We start from the raw sequence: 24,958 nt of genomic DNA on the forward strand, positions 1-24,958 counted from the left end.
ATGCAACGTTTGTATGTTGAGGTGGAGGTGGTGGAACAGGTAGTGCACTGGTGCTACTTAGATGTGTGGAATGACGATGACGTGTAGTGGCTGCACGAGCGATATTACCAATAGTATGACTGATACTACCGTTATCTACAATACCGTCTGTCAAATTGGATAGACTACCTGGCATGTTGTTGTATGTTTTAAAGAGAAACAAAAATGTGCGACAATGAAAAAAAAAAGGTTTCTTGACATCATTTTTTACATCTTTTTTAAACCGGCGCCCTATTTTCTGGGTCATCATTTGATTGGATGGTAGTACTATCTGGGAAGTGAAGGGGGGTCAAAGAATACCCAATCGTCAAAAACGTCATGTGTACCCAAAGGAACTTATAAAAAAAAGCCTTGGCAACTGTCATAATGAAAGTTTAGAACAGTGAGAAGATCATGATGCTTACAGCCTGCATAAAAGAAAAGAATGATAACGAAGGAATGTCATTTTTTTTTTTATATGAAACACTATGGTTTGGATGTGGAGACGTTTATTGTGTTTTAAACAACGAATTTTTCGTGTTCATACAAGTCGGCATCCAACAAGTGTAGTCCAAGTCCTTGACCACCCACTCTTTGAAGTTGCGTGTAACCCTTGGCAATATTTTCAATCGTTTCTACCTTGACAGACAGATGCCCGCCCCTTCAGAATTGATTAGTGTCATTATTAAGTGAAAAAGAAAAGGTCCTTACTTTAAGGTATGGCGCAAATGACTATCTTGATTGTTGAGAGCAAGAGTAGCCAAACTTAACAAAGCTTTGTTGACATCTTTTTCAAGTGCCAAACACGTTTCAACCGCATTGGTGGCACTTTGCCAATCCGTCTAAATCACGAGAAAACTTTGTTTAGAAAAAAAAAACTTTTACGTGAGTCTATATGATTTCTACCTGGGGTTGAGGGATGTTGCTGAGAACACAGATACCTCCACGCGTAATTTGATAGTCAATTAAATGTTGAGCTAATTTTCCTTCATGCTCAGCGCGTTCATGAAAGTATTTTACAAATCCCTTTTTTTTTTTATATATATGTTTCAGAAAATTAAATAAGTCCATGTATTAAAGGAACTTACGGGTAAGGCGGTATCGGCTCTATCAAAATAAGCAGATGCAGCAATATAAGTTTGTTGTGCAAGTTGATATAATTGCACTTGTTTATTGACCGCATCCTCTGCTGTCTTTTGAAAATTTTGCTTAGCAAGTGATTCCTGAACCATTTTTTTTTTATTTAATGTAAGAGGGAGAAAAAAAAAGAGAAAGGGATAGAGAATAATAATAAAAAAAAAACGTACTGTTATCTGACGCATGATTGTTTGTGACACCAAAAAAAAATATTATTCAACAACAGCAGCGGATTTTCTAAGCTTGACAAGAAAAGCAGTATGTCCCTTAACGTCAAAATTCTTGGGTCGACATACCCAAGCATCGTGAGGCACAGTGACTTCCTCTCCTTCTTGTGCTTGCTTTATACGACTTTTTATATGCGTAGCTCTCACTTCCCATTCCTTCCATTCGGCCTCAATACAATCTTCCATCACCAAGGGTAAATCAATAATCAGTTCTGCCAACGCAAGCACTTGAGTCATGTTGGGTAGATAGCATACCAAGAATCGATCGTTGCGTAAGTATGGTAAAAGACGTGGGATTTGATCACAGGGTTCAGGCATATCCAAGACCATGGCATCATATTGTCCCTTGCCTTCTTCCTGTTGTGGTAATGTATCGGCCACCGCACCTAAATGGAAAGAAACCACAGGACTATATTTACCTCGAGAATAACGTTCGACATGTTTACGTGCTGTATTGGAATGGGATTCTCGGATATCGTAAGTGTCAATCTTGCCAACACAATTACCACCTCCTGCTACGGCTCGTGCCATATATAACGTCAATGATCCATTGCCTGTACCCGCTTCAAGTACACGATGGCCCGGTTCCAGATCGAGCATTTGGACCTGTCAAACTCCCATGTCAGCGAACTATGCTATAATTTGTTTTGTTTGACTTACAATGGTGGAAGCGTCTTTGGGATAGATGGGTGTACATGCACGAGGCACATTGACCACAAATCTAAGAAGAAGAATGTCAGTTCCCTTTTATTCCCTATACTTATACTTTTTTTTCTATTGTACAAAATGGCCTTACTCTTCCAAAGTAGGAAAGTGGACCATATATCCGACACTATCTTATTTCAACAAATTAAAACCAAGTCATTAAATAAGTAGACAGTATGCATTTTACCATTGCCAGTGCGAATAATCGATCGAGGTTGTTTTCCAATAATACTGTCATGGGCAATCGCACCTCCTTTCACTCCCTTTTCACTGGCTGCTTCTAAAGGCCCCACAAAAAACTTTTTGTTGGTCTTGACTTGACGTAACATGCAGAAATCACCTTGCTCGAATTGACTATAGCCTCGCATGACGCATCGGGGACGCCATGTCAGCGATCGCTTTAACAGGAACATTAAAAGACAATGTAAAAAAAAAAATTAAAAGATCCTTGCACTCCCTTTTTTGTTGTTTACCTTGATTATCAGGAAACTCCGCTGTTTGACACTTTCATAGCATACGAGCCTTATGGCGTACAGATTTCTTAAAGTAAAATGGAATAAAGCTTAGTACAAATGTAAACTGAGATACAGGTACCGCATTATAGCATTTATACGTTTAGTAAGTTTTAATTGTATTTATAGAAATCAGTGTCATTCTATTTTGGTAACAGGCTGCTTATGTACAAAACTTGAACAGCCCTATTTTGACAGTGGTGTTATACTCACTTTATAGATTCATTTATTGCCATCATTTTAGTCATATATCAGTATATAGTCTAATCAAGTCCGCACCAGAAAGCATAAGTTTTTTTCGTAGCTTTAGGACGGAGTAGCATCCGTCCCTAAACAAGTAAGTGCCGTCCAACATAACTATCAATGTTTCAAAAAAAAGAGGGTACGCGCCTAAAGTTTTCTAGTGAAAATATGATGCACTCATATGGGAATGGCTGGATGAGTTAGCAGTGCTTTGGCACTTGAGAGATAGTGTATGTTCAATCATAAAAAGATGACGTGTTTTAAGTGTCCGCTTGGAAATTGGAGAGTCACATATAGCCTTCCCCATTCTTTCAACTTTTTTTTTCTTTCTCTCTATTCTATAATAATCTATAACATAATGGCTCTCAAAAGATCGGACAAGAGAGACGCGGATAAAGAAGACATTGTACCTCTTCATGACGACGAGGATGAGGAAGAGGAAGAAGACGATGACGAGGATGTTGTAATAATCAATTGAAACCCGCCTTTTATTTTTGGACTCGTATTTATCTTTTATTTGTTTTTTTTAGAGACCTGCCAAGAGAAAGTATAATCCATTCATTGATGAAATGGCTATTGTGGACGACGATGAAGACGACGATGATGAGGATGAAGAATACGGCCGAGAAGGTAACTGAAATCCAAAGAAAAATCAAAATAAAAGAAGGGGGAGAGACGCGCGATGGTTAACCTTTTTTTATTTAATTAGACGGTTTTATTGAAGAAGAGAATGAGGAGGTATCCAACACAAAAACCACCTCTCGTCGACATCTTGATTTAGATCGTAGAAGAAGAGAAATGGAGGGCATGGACGATGAGCAAGTAGCTGCTTTTTATGCTGAGAAATATGGTGGTCGTAGTAAACCTCAAAGTTTCAAAGATACAGAAGAAGTGCCTCAACAATTATTACTTCCCAGCGTCAGTGATCCTAATTTATGGATGGTCAAGTGCAAGGTAATTTTGACTTGGACACAAAAAAAGAGGCGCATAGTTCATTGATCACATATTTTTTTCCTTTTCAAAAGCCTGGTAAAGAGAAGGATGTTATTTTTGGTTTGATGAAGCGTTGTTTTGATCGTCAGGAAAGCGCCAACTCATTAGATACCTTTTCCGCATTTGCCAGAGAAACATTAAAGGGTTATATTTACGTTGAAGCGCGACGACAAGCTCATGTACAAGAAGCATTAGCCAATATTCCTAACGTATATATGTCAACACTCATGTTAGTACCCATTAAAGATATGGTTGATTCTATCTCTGTACAAAAGAAAGAGGTTGAAATCCCCTTGGGTGGCTGGGTTCGTATTAAACGTGGTACCTATGCTGGTGATTTAGCTCAAGTCATGGAGATTTCCGATTCACAAGATCAGGCCCGTGTCAAGGTCGTACCTCGTTTAGATCTCGAAACCGCAAACGATGAAGAGAGCAATAATGGATTGAATACTAAGCGCAAGAAGGGTATTCGCGCTCAACCTAAATTATTCAACCCTGAGAGATTAGCCAACCGCTCCATTTCCAGTCTTCAGAAAAAGGGTCCTTATTGGGTTTACAATGGTGATCATTATCGTGATGGTTATCTTGAAAAATACATGAAGGTCACTACATTGCAAATTGAAGATGTCAACCCTACACTGGATGAAATTGCTAGATTTGCTGGAAGCGGTGAATTAAATGGTGAAGATGGTGAACGTTCCATCGATTTAACTTCATTATCCAGCATGGCTATCAATAACGCTCAAGCTCAAACCTTATTCCAGAATGGTGATGTGGTGAGTGTGATTGAAGGTGATATGATTCATAGTTGGGGTACAGTTGAGAATGTGCATGATTCATCTGTTGTGGTTTCTTTGGATATGGATGGTATTAAAAAACGAGTGACTTTACCTGCCAAACAATTACGTAAAAAGTTCAAGGCAGGTGACCATGTCAAAGTTATCAATGGTCGTTTCAAGGATGAAAGTGGTATGGTTTTAAATATCGAAGACAGTATCGTGACCTTGTTATCCGATGCCTCACTCAAGGAAGTGCGTGTATTTGCTAAGGATTTACGTGAAGCTGCTGAAGTCATGTTTGGTAAGACGGTTATTGGTAATTATGAATTGCATGATTTGGTGCAACTTGAGTAAGTACAGAAATTTTAATTTGCGCAGTTGATGATTAACTTTCCGAAAAAAAAACAGTTTCTATACAGTGGGTGTGATTGTGAAGGTAGATCGTGATTCTTTCAAGGTCTTGACACAAAATGGAGAAATGCGTACTGTGGAACCTCATCAGATTACTAATAAGCGTGATAGCAATAAGGCTGTTGCAACAGATGCCAATGGAAACAGTATTCGTTCCGGCGATACCGTGATGGAAGTTGGAGATAAGCGTAACTGTTCTGTACTTCATCTTTACCGTCATTTAGTTTTCTTGCATTCTCGTGAGCATGCAGATAACTTTGGTGTCTGGGTAACTAGTACTCGTTCTATCGTGAGCGCTGCAACAAGAGGCCGTGTATTACCTGTAAGTCGAAGTAAAATAGCATATGTCCCATCCTAAACATCTTGTTAGAATCCTGAGAAGCAAAACCCTCAATTTGGCAGTGCCGCTGCTAACGGTGGATTCGGTAGAGATGGTAGAGGCGGTATGGATGGTAGAGGCGGTATGGATGCCAGAGGGGGTATGGATGCTAGAGGAGGACGTGGTGGACGTGGTGGAGCCCGTGGCGGTTTCTACGGCCGTGGTCGTGGTGGTAGAGATAATCTAGTTGCCAAAACCGTTCGTATCTCACAAGGACCGCATAAAGGCTATATCGGTATTGTCAAAGATGCTACCGATAATCAAGCTCGTGTAGAACTTCATACCAATTGTAAAGTCATTAATGTGGAAAAGAATCATTTAATGATCTTGGATGCCCAAGGCAACTCCATTGGTCAAGCTGCATCCGATCGCTTCGATTCTCCAGTCAGTAACAATGGTGGTTTCGCTAGACCCATGGCCACACCCAGTCGATTTGGTGATGGTGCTATGACACCTATGCATGGTGCAGCCTCTGGATCCAGAACGCCTGCTTGGAATTCTGGTTCCAAAACACCTGCCTGGAACTCTGGCGCTAGAACCCCTAATCCTTATAATGATGGTGGTCGTACACCTGCTTGGGATTCTGGGTCAAAGACTCCCATGTGGGGTCATGAAACTCCTGCCTGGAATAGCAGCAGTAACAGTAGTAGTCATGAAAGTAGATCGAGTCAAAGTCACAATGCCCGTTCATCGTCCTCATCATCATCTATTCCACAAGTACCTAAATCATCAAGTTACTCCAGTAGTCGATTTGCAGATGCCGATACAGCACCCACTCCCGGTGCCTCTTGGACCGCTCCTACACCAGCTGCTAGTTACGAAGCAAGAGCGCCTACGCCTGCTGTCAATTTCTCACAAACACCATATGATGCACCTACACCATATGAAGCCGCGCCTACACCTGGTGCTAATTTGATTCCACCCACACCTGCGGCTATGATGTCAGCGCCCACACCTGGAAATTACCCACCGACTACACCAGGTAACTTCATGCCTACTACACCTGCCACAGGATTACCTCAAACACCGTTCATGCCAACAGGAGGTGATTATGGACATGTAGAGGATCAAGGCGATCAAGGCGAGGATAACTGGCCCATTGAGGAGATTGAGGTTAAATTGAAGAGAAGTCAAGGAGAAGCACAGCAAGGACAATTGGGTAAAATTGTCACGGTGAATAGAAATAGTCGTAAATGTCTTGTTAGTTTACTGGATAACCATCAAAAGGTGGACATGTCATTTGATTATTTAGAGCCTGTCAGACCTAGTAAAAAGGATAATGTTCGAATTATCTTGGGTGAGCATCGTGGTGAATTAGGTTCCCTCGTTGGTGTAGATAGTCATGATGGTATTGTTCGTCTCCGAGGGGATGGCAGTGGATTTAAAATTTTAAGCATGAATTCAGTTGCTAAATATACTGGTACTGATAATGTTGATTAAAGCCCCCACTCACGCACACGATTTTCCTTCTTTTTCTTAATATAAATATACATACACATGGCATAGCAATTGTGCTCGAGTTTTTGACTGAGGTCTCTCTTTTTTTTTTAATTTTATCCAGCTTATCATGTGAGATGATTGTGGATTTGTTTTTATTATATATTAAGTCTATTACATTTTCCATTTGGGGTCACCTCTTCTTTTTTCGGACTCGCGAATTTCAAACATGATTTGAACCGCAATCGATAAACAGACGGTAACAGAAGCAAGGAATGATAATCCGTTCGCTGTACCGAATATTTTGGTCAACATTTCTTTCACGCCGTCTACACCCACAGCGAAACCTACCAGATTGGCAATCATCATCATCAAAATATTAGCGACCGCTCCGAGACCGCAGACAAATCGATAATAAGGTTTATCGCCAAATTTTCTTTCACTATACAGACTGGATGCGATGATTTCAGGTAATAAAAAGAGACAAATCAACCAACCCCAAGCCAACAGTTTCAGTTCGATATCATGCCACAAGGCAACAAAAGTGAACACGATCCAGATGTTGTAAGCCATGTACTTTGTTCCACCAAGAGGGATATAAATATACCGTGTGATCCAACGATTAAAAGTACGATGCCAACTCTTCCAAAATCTTTGAGCTGAGAAATTGTTACTCATACAACGCACCATATTTTCTTCGACCCAGAGGCCATCAGCTAATGCCCAGCAACGGAAGAATCTCCATGGAATTAACAATTTCATCCAGATGATGACTAAATTAAAATATCCAATCATACTCATTTCAAGTGGAGAGGCGCCATCCCAAGCTTTGGATTTACTGATAGCCACAACGTATAAGAAATGAAGCGTCAATTCCATCACTAGGATCACAATTACCAATCGGATAGCATAGAGCACGACATAACGTTTTGTGATATTTTTGGAAGGAAATTGGAACTATAAACAGCTGTTAAAAAAATCGTAAAATTTTTGCCTGTGATATCATGTTAAAACTCACCTGAGATATGAAATCATTGTACGTAATGATAGGACCACATAATAAAAGGGGAGTGTATAAAATATAAGCTAAAAAATTTAAGTATCCATAATCTTGGTCTAAATTTTTAAGTGGTGTTGTAATACGATCCTTGTCAGAAAGACGTGGTTCGTTATCCAATTCATCGTGATCCTTGATGCTTTCCTTTTTACTATTGCATGCCCAATAATAATCCATATTGAACGAGACCAATCGAAGCATTGCAAAATTGAACAAGACATGCCATCTTGCTTGCACACCTTCGTAGGCATCCAACCATTCAAAGGTAGGTCCAAACATGTCTGCAAATCTATAGCCACTGTAATGTTCGTTTAGGAACAGCACGAGTAAATTGAATGTCCAAGTCAATAAAGGGTTCCATTTGGTGCCTGCAGCCAAGCGTCCAATAGCAAAACTCATCGAAATAATAGTCAGATATTTAATACTGCTGGATCCATGAAATATGAAAAGTACTGCCATGGAAGTCAAAAGTGTAAACCGAATTTGTGAAGCCACGAATTTATATCGACGATTAGCTGCATTCAAGAGTAAATGAATCAACACAAGTGGAAGGATTTTGGGTATATTTTCACGAAATTGTCCATACTGAGAATCGCTGTCGTCCTTTACATTGTGGCATTAGCCGATTATGATGATCGTGTATTCTTTAAGAGGAGACTTACCACTTGACGTCCAAACATCCAACCTTTAGATAATAGTGGTGCATAAAGAGGGTAATTGGGGTGCGATTCTAAGAGTACAAGTTCAGTAAAGTGCTCTCTTTGGATGAATTTGTGTAGATCGCCTACCTGTACTGAGATTGTATGTCACATAAAACATGTAGGGAACCACGATGCAAAAACACACATAATAAAAATAGAATTCTAAATTTTAAAAAGCGTGTTAGGTAAGAGCTTACAAAATAAAGTAGCCAGTTAATGTTTACCTTTTGTATGCCATCGTGAAGGTTTTGTCTTTAAAGCGACATTATCAACCGCAAAACTTTTTTGGACTTTTGAGGTTGATGATGAATCATCTGCTGCCATTATTTAAAAAAAAAGATAAAGGGGGGGAAGGGTCCACAATGAAAATAGAATTTGCTTTAAAGACTACCAATGGTGCGGACTTTGGTGTGCAACGCACTTTCAATTTAAATTCATGTCAGTTTGTGTCCAGGCACTTTGGATCTACCTTGAATTTCGTCCCTAAAAGTCATCTCTGTGTGTGTGTAGTGTAATGCGTTGAACACCCAATATAATTAACGGACTGAATCCTTCTTTTTGTTCTTTCAAATTAAAAAATGATCTCCAAGTTCCTTTGTAATATGGCTACCACGTTGCGATAGTTTTCACATGTTTATCTGAAGCAAGAATACTTTAGCCGTTAAATCACATCGACACATTCCTTGTGTATCATTTGCACTTGATGGAAATCTTGATTGACTAAGTAACTGCTCATATATATATATAAAAATCAATGTATCAGTTCTTTCTATGCTAATTCGATATTGCTCAGTGAGATCTTTAACGATAGGAGAAAAATTAACATTCCATCTTTTTAAGGATGTATCGTTTAAATCGGCGGATTTTTTATTCAATTCAGAAATTGTCAACCGTCATCTCTTTTTGCTGTCAAACACGACGGTTTATTTATGCCCATTTTGCCATGGCATAGTATTGGTGTGAATTAAAGTTTTATTTATCCGACTAAAAAAATCATTTAAAAAAGCGTGGTAAACGGGGTAATTGTAAGGTTTTGGAATTAATAGTAAAGGGTGTAATAAGGATGTATAAAGTTAAATATTACGTGATGGGCTTCTAGGATAGTTATTACTTTTAATCATGTTGGGTGTATGAAATGGTTGAGAATAATATTGAGAAGGGGGCCTTTTGTTGACTGCGTCTGTTGAATTTTTCATCATCTCGGCTCTCCTCCGTGCGTCTGTACTATTCATGGCATTATGCTGTTTAGGATTTCTTGCACGCGGGCTGGTCTGGCCAGTGCTATGTCTTTTATTGCGTGGTGGTGAGAAATTAGGATCATCCATAACACGAGCACCGGGTGGGAAAAAAGCACTTGGGTTCTGAGATAATAGGTATACATTCTGTTGTTGTTGCAAAGCCATTGCTTGTTGGTATTGTAGCTGTTGTTGATATTGGAGTTGGGTCTGGTACATTTGCATCCTCTGATAGTGCACAGGATCAATCATATCCACTGACATGGGTCTATTGTTGCTATTTATGTTTTGTTTTGATTGTGGTGAACGGTGGTATATGTATTCATCCTTGATTGGCGTAGCATTATTACTACGAATACGTTGCTGATGAATAGGTGGGGATGCCTCATCATCGTCAGTTAATGGTAATGTATGACTTGAATTCGACCCTCTTGAAGGGGTACTGATATCATCCCTAGCAGAATCTATACTACTTGGGCGAGGCTTTGGAGTGACTGAAATAGGTCTTTGTTGATTTTGAGCTAGGTAAAATTAAATTTAGGTAATTGCTTTTAAAGCTTAAACCTATAAGGTTACATTACCTTTAATAACTTCGGAACCATCTTCAGATTTATCGTCGTCGTCTTCGTCCTCGTCCTCGTCTTCATTATCGTCATCGTCATCAACGTCATCGTCCTCTTCCGAATCACTTGGTAGGTAGGCACGGTTAGCAACTGCGGCATCGGCAGCATGTTTTTTAATACTCAATTCAGACATTTTTTTTTCTATATTTAAAAGTATATTAATACATTTTTCCCTTAAAGCAACATCCAATTTTTATTTACCAATAACCAAACTGGAGCGATTTTTTTTATTATCCTGTGGCTTCAATTTATTGTCTAAGACCTTATCGCGGCGTTGTGTCTGAGGAGGATATTGCTTCTGCTGCTGTTGCTGTGGCTGCTTCGGGTAATGTTGTTGCTGTTGATGTTGTTGATGTTGCTGCTTCTGTAACTGTTTCAAGAAAGGTTGATTAAATATGATGCTTTTAGTCCAAGGCTCTGCTTCTGGCTCGTTTTCATCTGGTGTTTTAATAGCCTTAGCTAACGCTAATCGTGCGAGAGTATGTCTAATTTGTCGTTGATCCTGTGACAACATTTGGAAAAACTAAAGGAATAAAAGGGCGATTTTAAAAAACCTTTTGGTTGAAGATATTTATAAATTCCCGGGATATTTATTGAATGACCGATTTTTTTTTCTTTTTTATCAGAGAGCGCACGGGCCGTATTATAGCCTCTGTCCCAATGAACAAAGACTTAGAATGGGACCTATAATTATCGTGCGCTTATTTCATGTGCTCATAGTGACCTAAAAGAATAAAGAGTCCAATTTTTTTTTTTTTTTACATGACTTTTTTCTTTTTTTTGTTTAGTTTAGACCGTCTAAGCCGACACTAAAAAGTATGTGAGATGCATGGTGAGTAAAAATGCAGAATAGTGAAACTGGTAAACTTTGTCCTTTCTGAGAAACAAAAGGTGATCTACAAAGGCAATAAGCAACCATTCGATTTCATTTGTGCATTTATTCATCACCAATTACTATAATTAGTTTGTGTCACGCTACTTCTTTTTTTACGAATTATTTTGTGAAAAAGGTAAGTCTAGATAAAATGACATATTTACAGAGTACATTGTGTTGCAAACAATGTATTTACGATGAAACGATGTCTGTCAAAAGCGTAAAAAAAGGGCAATTCCATAATGATTATTCAAAAGTACTTTTTATCCGCATGATTGAGTGCCGCTTATAAATGAATCACCAATCAAAAGTTAACGTACTGAAGGATGTATTCTTGATTACAAAGATTTGCTTTTTTACAATGGATAAATAGATTATTAAAATAGATATTTTTTATTTATGTAAAGTACAAGGGATGTTTGGGAGTTGTAATTAATGTTAAGGTGTAATATCAGTAAAAAGAATATGTTATTTCTGGTCTCACAATATTGACAAAGATTGTTCGTAAACTAAGGCAGAATAGGTACCATTTAAAGCTAAAAGCTCCCAATGAGTGCCCTGCTCAATAACGAGACCATCTTTCAATACGCAAATAACATCTGCGTTTTGAATTGTAGAAAGACGATGAGCAATGGTTATAGTGGTTCTTCCACCTTCTTGAATAATATTGTCTAATGCCTCTTGGACGAGACGCTCTGAGTCACTATCCAGAGCCGAAGTAGCTTCATCTAACAACAGAACTTTGGGCTTACGAATAAGAGCACGTGCAATAGCAATACGTTGCTTTTGACCACCAGAAAGTTGCGAACCTTTGTTGCCAACTCGGGTGTTATATCCTTCAGGAAGACTGACAACGAATTCATGAATATTAGAAGATTTACAAGCTGCCTCAACCTCCTCTTGTGTAACATCACCATGGCTTGCGACACCAAACCTGATATTTTCTCCAATAGTCATATTAAAAAGAGATGGCTCTTGGGAAACAATTGCCATGTGGCTACGAAGATTGTGAAGAGAGTAAGACTTGACACTAGTTTCATCAAGAGACACAGTACCTTCAAGTGGGTTATACCATCGTTGGAGCATACCTACTGTGGTTGATTTACCACATCCAGAGGGACCAACCAAAGCAACCGTTTTTCCTGCAAAACATTTGAGATCGAAATCGCCGTTAAAGATGGAAACGTCGGGACGAGATGGGTAAGCGAACTTTATGTCTTTGTATTCGGCATCACCACGAACAGATCCGATTGCTGGCTCAATACCTTCTAAATCAGGGTCGACGTCACTTGTACGATCAATAATTTCATATGAAGCAATCGCAGCATATTTGGCTTTTGAAAATGTTGAAGCAGAAATAGAGAAGACGCCGATAGATTCAGAAACGGTCATAATAACTGACATGCAAACTAACATTTGTCTAAAGTTGATCCATCCATTCAACATAAAACGGATACCAGCATAGTACGCAACGGCACTTGTAAAAATATTGATCGATTTACTTAATCCAGCGGAGATGGAAGCAAGGTATGCTTTGCGAAGGGCTTGCTGATGAGGACGCTTTCTAGCATGATAGTATCGTTCTTCGAAATGGGATTGCTTGTTTAAAGAGGCCACGGTTCTTGCTTCACGTATAGCCTCACCGGCAACTTGGTCGCTTAGTCTGTTTGCTTTTTTAGTTCCATCAACGTAGCCATTTTCCGTACGGACTTCATATACAATTGCAGCTACTGTAAATGGCAGCATAGTCAAAACAACTAAACTTAGCTGCCAGCTGTGCATGAAAGAGATTGTAAATCCGGAAATAATTGTTGAGAAAAAACCAGCTATATCACCACAGACTTTTGTAATCAAATCATTGACGTTCCGAGCTTCGACGGCTAGTTTTGCTGTCAATGCACCACTATTGTTTTCTTCTTCGTCAAAAAAACCGATCTCCTGTCTTAAATAAGCATCAAATACTCGGACACGTAAGCGACAGGTAGACTTTTCACCTGCTATTTGGAAAAAGGTGATTTTCAAAAAGTTGCCTGTCATAGAGGATAAACCAAGAATAACGAACAGGAATGCATATAAATTGGTACCTCCTAGTGAAGAAGGTTGGATATCTTCTGTTGGACCGGAAAGAATAGCAATAATGTAGGCAAATAAAAATGAGTCGATTGGCCAGATACTACCACTAATTGCAGCACCTATAACACCAAGGATAACGTAAACGCCTTCAGGTTTCAGATCCTTTAATATTCTTCTGATAGGAGCTTTTTCTTGCTTCATTTTCTTTTTCAACTCCAGTTGTTTTTGGATCTTTAAATCATACGCGTCAATTTCCTGTTTTTGGTCTTTTCTTTCCATGTTAATAGACTCCATTCGTTCAAGTACATTCAGTTTTTGAGAGGCCAACTTCTTCTCAAGTTCCAGCTTTTCTTGTAATAAGAGCTCCTCATCTACATTTGTGGATCCAAGGCTATCTGCTTCTTCTTTTTTCAGTCCAATCATTTGCTTTTCAACCAAATTAGAATAGGCACCTTTAAGATTGATAAGTTCTTCGTGGGTTCCCTTTTCAATGATGACTCCGTGATCGAGAACAGCGATAAGGTCAGACTTCATAATAGTTGACAAACGATGAGCAATAACAATTGTTGTACGCGTAGCTGAAGCTTTGTCAAGGGCATTTTGGACAAGACGTTCAGATTGAGTGTCAAGAGCAGAAGTGGCCTATTCAAACAAAGAATTAATATCATGCGGTTATGTGTATATCAATACATATTACCTCATCTAATAACAAAATTGAAGGATTCTTTAAAATAGCACGAGCAATTGCAATACGTTGCTTTTGTCCACCAGACAACATACCACCCTGTTCTCCAACAAGCGTATCATAACCATCGGGTAGTTGTGTAATAAATGTATGACAGTTAGCCTCTTTACAAGCAGCAATGACTTCTGCATCTGTTGCTTCGGTGTGAGTACCCATAAGAATGTTTTGTCGAATGCTCATGTTGAATAATACAGGCTCTTGAGATACTATGCCAATTTGCTCACGCAACCATTTTACATCCAGATCCTTAATATTGTGTCCATCCAGTGTAACCTCGCCAGATAAGACATCATAAAACCGTTGTACAAGCTGAATGGTAGTTGATTTACCAGAACCAGAGGGACCCACAAAGGCAATTGTCTTGCCAGCCTCAATATTAATACTAAGATCATCGATAATAAGAACATCAGGGCGAGATGGGTATTTGAATGTCACATTTTTGAATTCGATTGAACCAGTGATAGAAGAAGGTACAAGGCCCTTTTTGGAATCCGTGTCAATTTCAGGAACACGGTCAATAATCTCGAAAATCTTATAAGCGGATCCGGCGGCACTGAATACAGCAGCAATAACGGGTGAAATTCTCATAATCGCTATACTTCCACTCATCATAGCCATAAATACAATGAAGATATCAGCACCAGTAGCTTTACCTTGTACAGCAAGTAAAGAACCATACCAAAGCGCTAAACCAAAACTCCCGAATAATACCATAAAGAAAAGTCCTACTCCGGTACCGTTAACGATAGCACGTTTAACACCAACTTTACTTGCTTCTTCTGCTTTTTGACCATATATAGAAGAAAATTTCTTTTGAAGGGTAAATGACTGCACAGTACGAATAGATTGGAAAACCTGCTCGGCAATTGTACCAGCCTCAGCGTAGATATCTTGGGTCTGGGCAGAGTAGATCTTAATATAACGAGTGGTAAAAACCATAACTACAGCGGAGGGAGGGATCAATGCAAGCATTACCAAAGCCATTTGCCAGCCTGAAATCATATAAATTCCGGTTTAATAAAATTTCTTTTTCTTTTTGAGAAACTAGCGTACCTTTTATAAATGCTACAATAAAACCACCAAAAAATTGGCAAAAAAGAGATATAAATTGGCCAAACTTATCAGAGATACCATCTTGAATGACTTGCGTGTCAGATGCCAATCGTGTGTTCAATGAACCATCTTCGGCAGCATCGTACCAGCTCATATCTTGTTTTAAAGCAGAATGTAAATATAAGGACCGAATTCTTCTTGTTTGATTTTCGCCAGTAATGACCCACAGACAGTTTGATAGATACCCAGTTGTCATTGCGACAACTCCCATGGCTACCATAAGTTTGATCACTGGCATCACATCCTCGAGTGTAAGTATAGCACCTGTTGTGGCGGCAGAGACTTTGGAAATATAAGCACCGTAAATAAGAATCGAGCAAGGTTGGAGGATACCTGCTGCTGCAGAAAAAATGGAAGCCAAAAAAATCAGGATCTTGTCAGTTTTGGACGCAAAACGAAACAATTTATACAGAGGGATGGTTGGTGTCTTTGGCACTTTGGTATCGGCATTCTTTTTTTTAACAGAATCATCTTTTGTTATCGTTGACTCATCTGTCATAGAGAGTGAATCATTTAAGTCTATTTTATTCTCAGTTTTGTAATCAGACATGCTGCAATATAATAATTAGGTAATAAGAAAATTAATAAGAAATGCAAAATTATCAAAATTTTGTCCTCCTATATTTATATGATTTTGGAAATCCAATGATGGGACTTAAACCAAGTCCTTTATGTCTGATACATGACGACAAGGATATGATCCGCCGAGTTTTGGAATCACAATGAAGAATAACCCAGTTCCGCCGAAATCGAATTGCTGTAATTGTTACACTGTATTTCCTTAAGCAGCCCAAAAAAAATCTTTGGTCACAAGGCATGGTAAGATTAATAGAATTAAAGCTGCGTAACGGCTTTTTTAAGATAAGACACGGCCAAGGTTGACATGTCTTGGTACGAAAAACTGGGTTATTGTGGAACCCTTGGCCGATTTCTTAAATAGCTTATTAAGTGTGTCCTTCACAGACAAACTGTTATGTACTCTGTTTTTCTTTATTCATGTAACTATGATATTGTGTTCCGAAATTCTTAGCAATATATTACTTCAAAAATGAAAGAAAACAAAAAAAAATAGAGTTATGCAAACGGTTATATGTATTGCGTACATTCGTGCTCGTTATTCCGCCGAAGTCAACAACTGTTTGTTACACGGTGTTTATTTTTTTGGGCCACAAATGCAAACATTTAATCGATTGAGAGCATCCGCAGCAACTTACGTAATTGTTGATTAATTTCACTTTCAGGCATTGAAAGGGATTATATTTTAGTGGACATTATTAAATACGTATTTTTATCTGGCCGCTAGAATTGATGACTTATTCCATGTTTTGGTTATTTTCAGTGATCCATTGCGCATATTCCAAATATTGATTTATACTTTCATATAACTACCAATCTATGGGTTCTGAGGACTTAGTATGTAGAACGACATCATATAATTTAAAATACATTAAAGACAGTAAAAGGAATAGCAACCATGTAATTATATATATATATTTGAAAGTTGTGAAAAGAATTGTATTGTAATTTTATATTTGCTCATTGCTCATAAAGGCAATGGCACCTATTTTACAAGCCTACTGAATTCAAATTATAATGAGTAGAGCGGGTAGTAAGTGAAGTCCAGAAGGGTTGATACTTAGTTAATAATACATACGCATAAGCTAAACTTAATCATATATTTGAAAAATCAATAAAAACTAACAGTTTGTTCAACAATATCAATATTATCATTTCATATTACCCAGGTAAGCATATCAGTCAAAGTTAAAAATAAAAATGAAGGATAGAGCGCGCACAAAATGTGAATGCTGTGATAAAGCTTAATTACAAAAATCAGACATATTTTCATGCTAGACCATTAGGTGCAAATGCAAGTAAAATTCTAAATACCATTTTTTAAAATTATCATTACAAGGCTACATGTTATATAATTATTGTGACAAAATCAATTATTTATTCTATGTGTATGTAAAAAGTAGGATATGTGATAATAGGTATAAATTAGGTCTGGGGCATATAAAGGAAAATTAAGGGTTCTGGTTTTTACAGCACTGATAAAGATTGCTCATAAACTAAGGCAGAATAGGTACCATTCAAAGCTAAAAGCTCCCAATGTGTGCCTTGCTCAATAACAAGACCATCCTTCAATACACAAATAACATCTGAATTCTGGATTGTAGAAAGACGATGAGCAATGGTAATAGTGGTTCTTCCGCCTTTTTGGATGATATTATCTAAAGCTTCTTGAACGAGACGCTCTGAGTCACTATCTAAGGCCGAAGTAGCTTCATCTAGCAACAGAACTTTAGGATTACGAATAAGGGCACGCGCAATAGCGATACGTTGTTTTTGGCCACCAGAAAGTTGTGACCCTTTGTCACCAACTCGGGTGTTATATCCTTCAGGAAGGCTGACAATGAATTCATGAATGTTGGAAGATTTACAAGCAGCTTCAACTTCTTCCTGAGTGATCTCCTCATGGTCCGCAACACCAAACCTCACATTTTCTCCAATAGTCATATTAAAAAGAGATGGCTCTTGAGAAACAATTGCCATGTGGCTACGAAGATTGTGAAGCGAATAAGACTTGACACTAGTTCCATCAAGAGACACGGTACCTTCAAGTGGGTTATACCATCGTTGGAGCATACCTACTGTGGTTGATTTACCACATCCAGAGGGACCAACCAAAGCAACTGTTTTCCCTGCAAAACATTTGAGATCGAAATCTCCGTTAAAGATGGAAACGTCGGGACGAGATGGGTAAGCGAACTTGATGTCTTTGTACTCGGCATCACCACGAACAGATCCGACTGCTGGCTCAATGCCTTCCAAATCAGGATCGACCTCACTTTTACGTTCGATAATTTCATATGAAGCAATAGCAGCATATTTCGCCTTGACAAATGTGGAAGCAGAAAGAGAGAAGACACCAATAGATTCAGCAACAGACATAATAACGGACATACAAACTAACATTTCTGTGAAAGTAATCATACCATTAATCATAAAACGAACACCGGCATAATATGCAACAACGCTTGAAAAGATATTCATCGATTTGCTTAAACCTGCAGCGATAGAAGTAAGGTATGCTTTACGAAGAGCTTGTTGGTGTGAGCGTTTTCTAGCATGATAGTAACGCTCTTCAAAATGAGACTGCTTGTTTAAAGAGGCCACTGTTCTAGCTTCACGGATAGCTTCACCCGCCACTTGGTCGCTCAATCTATTTGCCTTTTTGGTGCCATCAACATAATCTCTTTCTGAACGAACTTCATAGGCGGTTGCTGCTATCATAAAAGGCATCATAGCCATTACAACAAGACTGAGCTGCCAACTATGTACAAAAGAAATAACAAATCCAGAAATGATTGTGGCGAAAAATGAAGATATATCTCCACAGACTCTTGTGATCAAATCATTAACATTTCGAGCTTCGACAGCCAATTTGGCGGTTAACGCGCCGCTATTATTTTCTTCCTGATCGAAAAATCCAACCTCTTGTCTTAAATAAGCATCGAACACCCGAACACGCAAACGGCGGGTAGATTTTTCACCGGCAATTTGAAAAAATGTGATCTGCGCACCATTACCTAACATGGAGCAAATACCAATGATCACGAACAGAAACGCAAATAAATTTGTACCCCCCAAAGATGAAGGCTGGATACCTTCTTTTGGACCTGAAAGAATTGCAATAATATAGGCAAACAAATATGAATAGATAGGCCAGACAACACCATTAAATGCAGCACCAATAAGACCAAGGATAACATAAACACTTTCAGGTTTCATATCCGTTATTATTCTTCGAATGGGAGCTTTTTCTTGCTTCATTCTCTTTTTTAATTCCAGTTGCTTTTGAATTTTCAGATCGTATGCATCAATTTCTTTTCGCTCTTTTCTTTCTATGTGTATAGATTCCATCTTTTCTAGTATGTTCTTATCCTGAGAAGCAAGCTTTTGTTGAAGCTCCAGTTTTTCTTGTAATAAAAGTTCTTCATCATCTACACTGCTGGTTTCAAGACTACCTGAATCATGTTTGTCTAATTCGATCATTTGCTTTTCAACCAAGTTAGAGTAAGCGCCTTTAAGATTGATAAGTTCTTCATGCGTTCCCTTTTCGATAATAACTCCATGATCGAGAACAGCGATAAGGTCAGACTTCATAATAGTAGATAAACGATGAGCAATAACAATTGTTGTACGAGTAGCTGAAGCCTTGTCAAGAGCGTTTTGTACGAGACGTTCAGATTGTGTGTCGAGAGCAGAAGTGGCCTATTTAAATTGAAAATTAATATCATGCTCTTCAATATTTTTGAAATTCATAGTACCTCATCTAACAATAAAATAGTAGGATTCTTCAAAATAGCACGAGCAATTGCAATACGTTGTTTTTGTCCGCCAGACAACATACCACCTTGTTCTCCAACAAGCGTATCATAACCATCGGGTAATTGTGTAATGAATGTATGACAGTTAGCCTCTTTACAAGCAGCAATGACTTCTGCATCTGTTACTTCGGTGTGAGTACCCATAAGGATGTTTTGTCGAATGCTCATGTTGAATAATACAGGCTCTTGAGATACTATGCCAATTTGCTCACGCAACCATTTTACATCCAGATCCTTAATATTGTGTCCATCCAGTGTAACCTCGCCAGATAAGACATCATAAAACCGTTGTACAAGCTGAATGGTAGTTGATTTACCAGAACCAGAGGGACCCACAAAGGCAATTGTCTTACCAGCCTCAATTTTAATACTAAGATCATCGATAATAAGAACATCAGGGCGAGATGGGTATTTGAATGTAACATTTTTGAATTCGATTGAACCAGTGATAGAAGAAGGTACAAGGCCCTTTTTGGAATCCGTATCAATTTCAGGAACACGATCAATAATTTCATAGATCTTATAAGCAGAGCCTGCAGCACTGAAGACAGCAGAAATAACGGGTGAAATTTTCATAATAGATACACTGCCAATCATCATAGCCATAAATACAACAAAAACATCTGCGCCAGTGTTTTTATCTTGCACAGCAAGTGATGAACCGTACCAAAGAGAGAGGCCAAAGCTTCCAAACAAGACAAACATAAAAAATCCCACTCCAGAACCATAGATAATTGCACGTTTTATGCCCACATTACAGGCCTCTTCTGCTTTTTTACCATAGATGGAAGAGAATTTCTTTTGAAGAGTGAATGAGTGAACTGTACGAATAGACTGGAACACCTGCTCGGCAATTGTGCCCGCTTCGGCATAAATGGTCTGCGTTTGAGAAGCATAAGTTTTGATATAATAAGTGGTGACACCCATAACAATACCAGCAGGCGGAATTAACGCAAGCATTACTAAAGACATTTGCCAGCCTTATTTTACGGTATATGATGAGCTACTGTAATACCTTTTTTAGGGAGCCTGTGAAATATTTACCTTTAACAAATGATACAACAAATCCACCGGCAAATTGACAAAAGAGAGAAATGAATTGACCAAACTTATCAGAAATACCATCTTGAATTACTTGAGTGTCGGAGGCCAATCGCGTGTTTAATGAACCATCCTCAGCAGCATCATACCAGCTCATATCTTGTTTTAAAGCAGAATGTAAGTAGAGAGATCGAATTCTTCTTGTTTGGTTCTCGCCAGTAATGACCCATAAACAATTTGACAGATATCCAGTTAACATTGCAACCACACCTAATGCCGCCATCAATTTGATTACTGGTAACACATCTTCAAGTGTAATCATGCCACCTGTGGTGGCTGTAGAGACTTTTGAGATATAAACACCGTAGATAAGAATTGAGCAAGGTTGAAGGATACCTGCTGCTGCAGAAAAAATAGCAGCGAAAAAAATCATGATCTTGTCCGTTTTAGACGCAAAACGGAACAACTTGTACAATGGCACAGCTGGCGTCTTGGGCTTCTTTTTGTCATCTTTATCTTTTTTTTTTAAAGAATTATCTGTACTGAGTGACGATTCATTTGTCATAGAAACTGAATCTGCTGGATCAATTTTTTCTTCGATCTTATTATCAGACATAATTTAGTAAAAGTGGAATGAAAAACAAAGAATTACAAAAAGAAAAATAAATGGCTCTCTTTTTATATATGTATGCGTTGTTCCCAAAAACCCGATGATTGTACTTATTTGGCATAATATGTTCAATATGGGACGACAAGAATTTGGATCCACTTGGTCTTGGGCAACCAAATGTTAAAAAATAACCCAGATCCGCCGAAATTTTGTAGCAGTAGGTGTAACACCACGTTCCTTAATAGGTCAAAAGAAGTTTGTTCTATCTGATCACAAACAGTGTAGATATCACTTTTAATTTAAACGGCGTAGTATCTTCCGCAGCCAAGGACGCCAAGCCTGCCAAGGAGCCTTGGAACAAGTAACTTGATGGCCGTGGTACCATAGGCATAATATTTGAATACCGCTCAACATAAAATTCGGTGCATTGCAAATCTATCGTTTTATTTGTTAGTAAACAAAACTCGGATCCCGCAACATCCAATTGAATTCATCATTCCTTTTCCTTCTCTCACTTAACAAAAGAGGCTTTACACTACAGCATGTTTGATATATTAAATGGGGTTCCAGAATTTATTTAGCTTTACGTTACATATACGGACAAAAACAGCACCATGTACATGTATATTCATTTTGCATGATCTGGCCTCCGAGTAAATGAGTCAACAATTGAATTTATTGTAAAGATAAAATAGTGATAGATTCCTGTTACGCAAGTCATCATGAATTTTCGTCCCATGAGTGTCATTTTAAAAAGAATCAACAAACCTGATCCATTGTCCAGCATTTTTGGTTTTGTTATTCTGCACAACAAAAGATCACTTACATTGATTGACAAACTGGAGCATGCATATATAGAACAGAGTAAGATACATCAACTATAGACCTATCAATTGACAATTTTATACTCTATCCCTGATAACTATAGCGATGGTGCTACTAAATCCACCAAAATAGCCTTAGGGGGGTGATATTCTGTAGATGTCATCCCATGTATGATATACAGTCTAAAATAAGCCAATCGTAATTGTTTGGATGGCTTAATACCAAAAGGGGGAAAAATGACACTTTACTAAGACTTGTGCTCCTTGTTTGTTTTGAGTCATAATTGTTTGTGTGCACTGATTATCAATCATTTGCCTTAAATTTGTGTGTTGCCTTCAAATACTTATGCATCTATAATGAGAGACTAAATAAACTGGGTACTTTTCTTTTAAAATTAGCCTGTGAACATCTTTACCTACCCCTTTTATATCCCCTGGCTCTACGATACATTTATGTTTATTGATCCAAATCCAGGTTTGAACAATTCTGTTGCATTTTTGCTGCATGAATAACGACGTAATCGCTAATATCGTGATGAAAGTTTTTTTACGTATGAAACCAAGTGTTATTTTGTATACATAGGTAGACTATATTCTTTTGGGATTTTGTTTGAAAAATTAATGGTGTTTGAGCCCAATAATCATAGATGTAGCTTTAATTAAAGAAATACGCCCTTTTTTCAAGGTATGCAAGATCAGCAAAGAAGTCTACATACGTGTTTATGTTAATACAGGTAAACAGAATTAAAATTGGATGACATGCAACCTACGTTAATATCTACTCAAAGTTGGGAACATATCTTATATAGTCCATATTATCAAGTAGCGGTAACTAGCCTTAGCCGTTTTATCATCCTTGTCCCGCGATAATTAGAACACAACTTTTCGTGCATAAAAGACTATGCTTATATAAATCTTTGTCATGTTTTTAGTATTTACTTGAGAAAAAAAGAATTTAATATGGAAATTGGTTACTTATTTCAAAAATAACAGTATTCGGGTCATATGAATTATGAACAGATGTGCTTTATTTAAAAGTATTGACTGATTTACATGTGAAAGAATGGTAAGCGTGCAAATTGTTGAGTAATTAGCAATATATGCCATTAATGTAAACAAATCAATCATCATGAAGCCTAAAAAAAATCTCGTTCTAGGTATAAAAAATTACCCAATGAGCGGCTTTAAAAAATTCCAATCAGCGGATTTCTGCCAGACCAGACATCAAATTTGTTTTGGAACGCATCAGCATTGCCGAGAAGAGAAATAACATTGTATCAATATTTCCACTTGTCAAAGCGATCGTTTTGAAAACTATTTTTCTCCTTTAGGTGCAAAACTGAATTCGGTTCAAACAGGCAATTCGAAATAACCGAATCCGACCACAACCAGCGTCATAGGAAGTATGGTGATGTTCTTGACGTTCTGAAGACCTCAAACAATATGAAAATTGCTATCGTGGAAGTGACAAGGTAATAGCGGCTAGCTACATATATTTTAGCTATAATTTTAATCCCTGTTTTTTCCTAGATAGTGGTTTACTGAAAGAGCGTACTGTGTATACAATCGAAGACTGATTTAAGCTAATGGAGTGTCATATCTTTTCTCTGGATAAAGAACAAGCTCTGAACAAAAACTCACTCGTAGCTACCTTAAATAAACTGTAACAAAGGTTCTGTTGTTTACAACCTGTACCGAAATGTATACTCTGATAACAAATAGTTGAATTACCAGATGTAAGATCACAGCAAATTATGGGGTTCCACCGGACTAAAGCTCTTCGAAAACAAAGTAATCAGGAACCAGGTCATCTTGTCAGAGTTGTTTATGAACGCTAAAAAAAGTTTGTGATTTATCGATAAATGGTAACATTTCCTTTATCCTGGCAGGATTGTAGCTTACTTGTATTTTAAAAAGATCGACTCAACCAATTTTTTACAGAACCCACTGGTAACCTTGGTTTTTTTTTTTTTTTTTTTTTTTTTTTTTTGTTCATTACAGGTACATGTTGGTTTAGCACCATGAACCTGCTCAAATTTTTATTAGCCGACAAACTTTATTAATTATTACTAGCTGGACATGGAGTGAAGCACTCGTGCCACCACTCAAAAAAAAAAAATATATAGAATGCCCGCCAAAATTTAAAAAAAGCTTCTCTTTCTAATTTATCTTTTATATTCTTTTTATTCTTGTTTTTTGTTTTATAAAGTGAAAAACTCACAAATATTTTTCAGGAGTGAAAAAAGGATATAGTTTATTTCTCTCTTTTTTTTTTGACGTTCCTAAAAACAAAACGCTTTATATTTTCTTTGTCTTCATTTCAACAAAAAGGGTTTGATTGAAAACCACATCTCGATTCATCATGTCCATGAACGTAAAACGAAGCTCCGTCATTCGAAGCGACGAATGTGTTGTGGGATCTCGAGTCTTTGTCAATAATGAACTTTCAGGCACTGTTCGGTTTATTGGTACTACCAGTTTCCAAACCGGAAAATGGGTTGGAGTAGAGTTGGATGAAGCTTTAGGAAAGAATAGCGGTGTAGTTCAAGGAAAAAGATATTTTGATTGTAAAAATAATCATGGTGTTTTTATCCGACCTGCTAGTGTCAAGGTGATTGAAACTGCTAGTGCTGCTGCTGTAAGTTAATTAAAAATTTTATATCAAAAATTAACTTAATTAAAAAAAGTTCTCTGTTTGTTTTTGTTTTGTTTTATATATATATATATGTATTTACTATAGCCAAACAGTAGTAACAGATTATCTCTTCAAAGAAGAAAATCAGTAGTCGCACCACCTTCTCCTCCTCCTCCCACCTTACAACAACGT

The 24,958-nt window shown here is 37.8% G+C and overlaps 9 protein-coding genes across 9 annotated transcripts; 3 read left to right on the forward strand and 6 right to left on the reverse strand.

Annotated features, from left to right (window-relative positions):
• Positions 1–537: 537 nt before the first annotated feature.
• Positions 538–1,250, reverse strand: EV154DRAFT_572220 (ferritin-like superfamily; the record flags this gene model as incomplete). The annotated part of the gene is made up of 4 exons (XM_051606321.1): positions 538–679; positions 730–860; positions 925–1,044; positions 1,107–1,250. 4 exons carry the CDS (start codon positions 1,248–1,250, stop codon positions 538–540), a joined length of 537 nt encoding a protein of 178 aa, XP_051450179.1.
• A 41-nt stretch (positions 1,251–1,291) lies between these two features.
• On the reverse strand, positions 1,292–2,506 carry EV154DRAFT_454260 (S-adenosyl-L-methionine-dependent methyltransferase). Its single transcript, XM_051597303.1, has 4 exons — positions 2,275–2,506; positions 2,179–2,218; positions 2,043–2,103; positions 1,292–1,988 (listed from the first exon to the last, which is right to left on the reverse strand). The coding sequence occupies exons 1-4, from the start codon at positions 2,498–2,500 to the stop codon at positions 1,368–1,370; spliced, it is 948 nt and encodes a 315-aa protein (XP_051450180.1). The 5' UTR covers positions 2,501–2,506; the 3' UTR covers positions 1,292–1,367.
• Positions 2,507–3,188: 682 nt separating this feature from the next.
• Positions 3,189–7,002, forward strand: EV154DRAFT_533483 (uncharacterized protein). Its single transcript, XM_051603978.1, has 6 exons — positions 3,189–3,305; positions 3,373–3,472; positions 3,552–3,796; positions 3,868–4,964; positions 5,023–5,347; positions 5,396–7,002. Exons 1-6 carry the CDS (start codon positions 3,201–3,203, stop codon positions 6,842–6,844), a joined length of 3,321 nt encoding a protein of 1,106 aa, XP_051450181.1. The 5' UTR covers positions 3,189–3,200; the 3' UTR covers positions 6,845–7,002.
• On the reverse strand, positions 6,940–9,297 carry EV154DRAFT_166041 (MBOAT, membrane-bound O-acyltransferase family-domain-containing protein). Its single transcript, XM_051594182.1, has 5 exons — positions 8,824–9,297; positions 8,687–8,761; positions 8,561–8,628; positions 7,860–8,501; positions 6,940–7,798 (listed from the first exon to the last, which is right to left on the reverse strand). Exons 1-5 carry the CDS (start codon positions 8,921–8,923, stop codon positions 7,016–7,018), a joined length of 1,668 nt encoding a protein of 555 aa, XP_051450182.1. The 5' UTR covers positions 8,924–9,297; the 3' UTR covers positions 6,940–7,015.
• Positions 9,298–10,198: 901 nt separating this feature from the next.
• Positions 10,199–11,213, reverse strand: EV154DRAFT_166123 (uncharacterized protein). Its single transcript, XM_051594183.1, has 3 exons — positions 10,659–11,213; positions 10,416–10,598; positions 10,199–10,339 (listed from the first exon to the last, which is right to left on the reverse strand). Exons 1-3 carry the CDS (start codon positions 10,969–10,971, stop codon positions 10,299–10,301), a joined length of 537 nt encoding a protein of 178 aa, XP_051450183.1. The 5' UTR covers positions 10,972–11,213; the 3' UTR covers positions 10,199–10,298.
• A 488-nt stretch (positions 11,214–11,701) lies between these two features.
• On the reverse strand, positions 11,702–15,845 carry EV154DRAFT_166177 (P-loop containing nucleoside triphosphate hydrolase protein). The gene is made up of 3 exons (XM_051594184.1): positions 15,203–15,845; positions 14,102–15,141; positions 11,702–14,046 (listed from the first exon to the last, which is right to left on the reverse strand). The coding sequence occupies exons 1-3, from the start codon at positions 15,810–15,812 to the stop codon at positions 11,812–11,814; spliced, it is 3,885 nt and encodes a 1,294-aa protein (XP_051450184.1). The 5' UTR covers positions 15,813–15,845; the 3' UTR covers positions 11,702–11,811.
• Positions 15,846–17,305: 1,460 nt separating this feature from the next.
• On the reverse strand, positions 17,306–21,262 carry EV154DRAFT_432955 (P-loop containing nucleoside triphosphate hydrolase protein; the record flags this gene model as incomplete). Its single annotated transcript, XM_051596701.1, has 3 exons — positions 17,306–19,540; positions 19,597–20,636; positions 20,701–21,262. 3 exons carry the CDS (start codon positions 21,260–21,262, stop codon positions 17,306–17,308), a joined length of 3,837 nt encoding a protein of 1,278 aa, XP_051450185.1.
• A 767-nt stretch (positions 21,263–22,029) lies between these two features.
• On the forward strand, positions 22,030–23,969 carry EV154DRAFT_557251 (uncharacterized protein; the record flags this gene model as incomplete). Its single annotated transcript, XM_051605415.1, has 6 exons — positions 22,030–22,171; positions 22,779–22,865; positions 23,152–23,197; positions 23,463–23,603; positions 23,804–23,832; positions 23,854–23,969. The coding sequence occupies 6 exons, from the start codon at positions 22,030–22,032 to the stop codon at positions 23,967–23,969; spliced, it is 561 nt and encodes a 186-aa protein (XP_051450186.1).
• A 530-nt stretch (positions 23,970–24,499) lies between these two features.
• EV154DRAFT_432965 (CAP Gly-rich domain-containing protein) lies at positions 24,500–24,778 on the forward strand (the record flags this gene model as incomplete). The annotated part of the gene is made up of 1 exon (XM_051596704.1): positions 24,500–24,778. The coding sequence occupies one exon, from the start codon at positions 24,500–24,502 to the stop codon at positions 24,776–24,778; it is 279 nt and encodes a 92-aa protein (XP_051450187.1).
• Positions 24,779–24,958: the final 180 nt, after the last annotated feature.

The sequence above is a fragment of the Mucor mucedo genome, assembly GCF_025094135.1.
Source record: "Mucor mucedo strain NRRL 3635 chromosome Unknown EV154scaffold_281, whole genome shotgun sequence".
In the NCBI taxonomy this organism is placed as follows: domain Eukaryota; kingdom Fungi; phylum Mucoromycota; class Mucoromycetes; order Mucorales; family Mucoraceae; genus Mucor; species Mucor mucedo.

Excerpts from the sequence above, each read along its gene's own strand:
- EV154DRAFT_533483 (XM_051603978.1), top strand. The coding sequence starts at position 3,201 with ATGGCTCTCAAAAGATCGGACAAGAGAGACGCGGATAAAGAAGACATT. Across the intron at positions 3,797-3,867 it reads TATGGATGGTCAAGTGCAAG|CCTGGTAAAGAGAAGGATGT; the intron begins GTAATTTTGACT and ends CCTTTTCAAAAG. Across the intron at positions 5,348-5,395 it reads CAAGAGGCCGTGTATTACCT|AATCCTGAGAAGCAAAACCC; the intron begins GTAAGTCGAAGT and ends ACATCTTGTTAG.
- EV154DRAFT_166123 (XM_051594183.1), bottom strand. The coding sequence starts at position 10,971 with ATGTTGTCACAGGATCAACGACAAATTAGACATACTCTCGCACGATTA. Across the intron at positions 10,599-10,658 it reads TCGCTCCAGTTTGGTTATTG|AAAAAAAAATGTCTGAATTG; the intron begins GTAAATAAAAAT and ends TTTTAAATATAG. Across the intron at positions 10,340-10,415 it reads TGGTTCCGAAGTTATTAAAG|ACCTATTTCAGTCACTCCAA; the intron begins GTAATGTAACCT and ends AAATCAACAAAG.
- EV154DRAFT_166041 (XM_051594182.1), bottom strand. The coding sequence starts at position 8,923 with ATGGCAGCAGATGATTCATCATCAACCTCAAAAGTCCAAAAAAGTTTT. Across the intron at positions 8,762-8,823 it reads TTCACGATGGCATACAAAAG|AATTCTATTTTTATTATGTG; the intron begins GTAAACATTAAC and ends TTTAAAATTTAG. Across the intron at positions 8,629-8,686 it reads GACATACAATCTCAGTACAG|AATCGCACCCCAATTACCCT; the intron begins GTAGGCGATCTA and ends TTGTACTCTTAG.
- EV154DRAFT_454260 (XM_051597303.1), bottom strand. The coding sequence starts at position 2,500 with ATGTTCCTGTTAAAGCGATCGCTGACATGGCGTCCCCGATGCGTCATG. Across the intron at positions 2,104-2,178 it reads CACTTTCCTACTTTGGAAGA|ATTTGTGGTCAATGTGCCTC; the intron begins GTAAGGCCATTT and ends TCTTCTTCTTAG. Across the intron at positions 1,989-2,042 it reads CCAAAGACGCTTCCACCATT|GTCCAAATGCTCGATCTGGA; the intron begins GTAAGTCAAACA and ends GGAGTTTGACAG.
- EV154DRAFT_166177 (XM_051594184.1), bottom strand. The coding sequence starts at position 15,812 with ATGTCTGATTACAAAACTGAGAATAAAATAGACTTAAATGATTCACTC. Across the intron at positions 15,142-15,202 it reads TATTGTAGCATTTATAAAAG|GCTGGCAAATGGCTTTGGTA; the intron begins GTACGCTAGTTT and ends ATATGATTTCAG. Across the intron at positions 14,047-14,101 it reads CAATTTTGTTATTAGATGAG|GCCACTTCTGCTCTTGACAC; the intron begins GTAATATGTATT and ends TTGTTTGAATAG.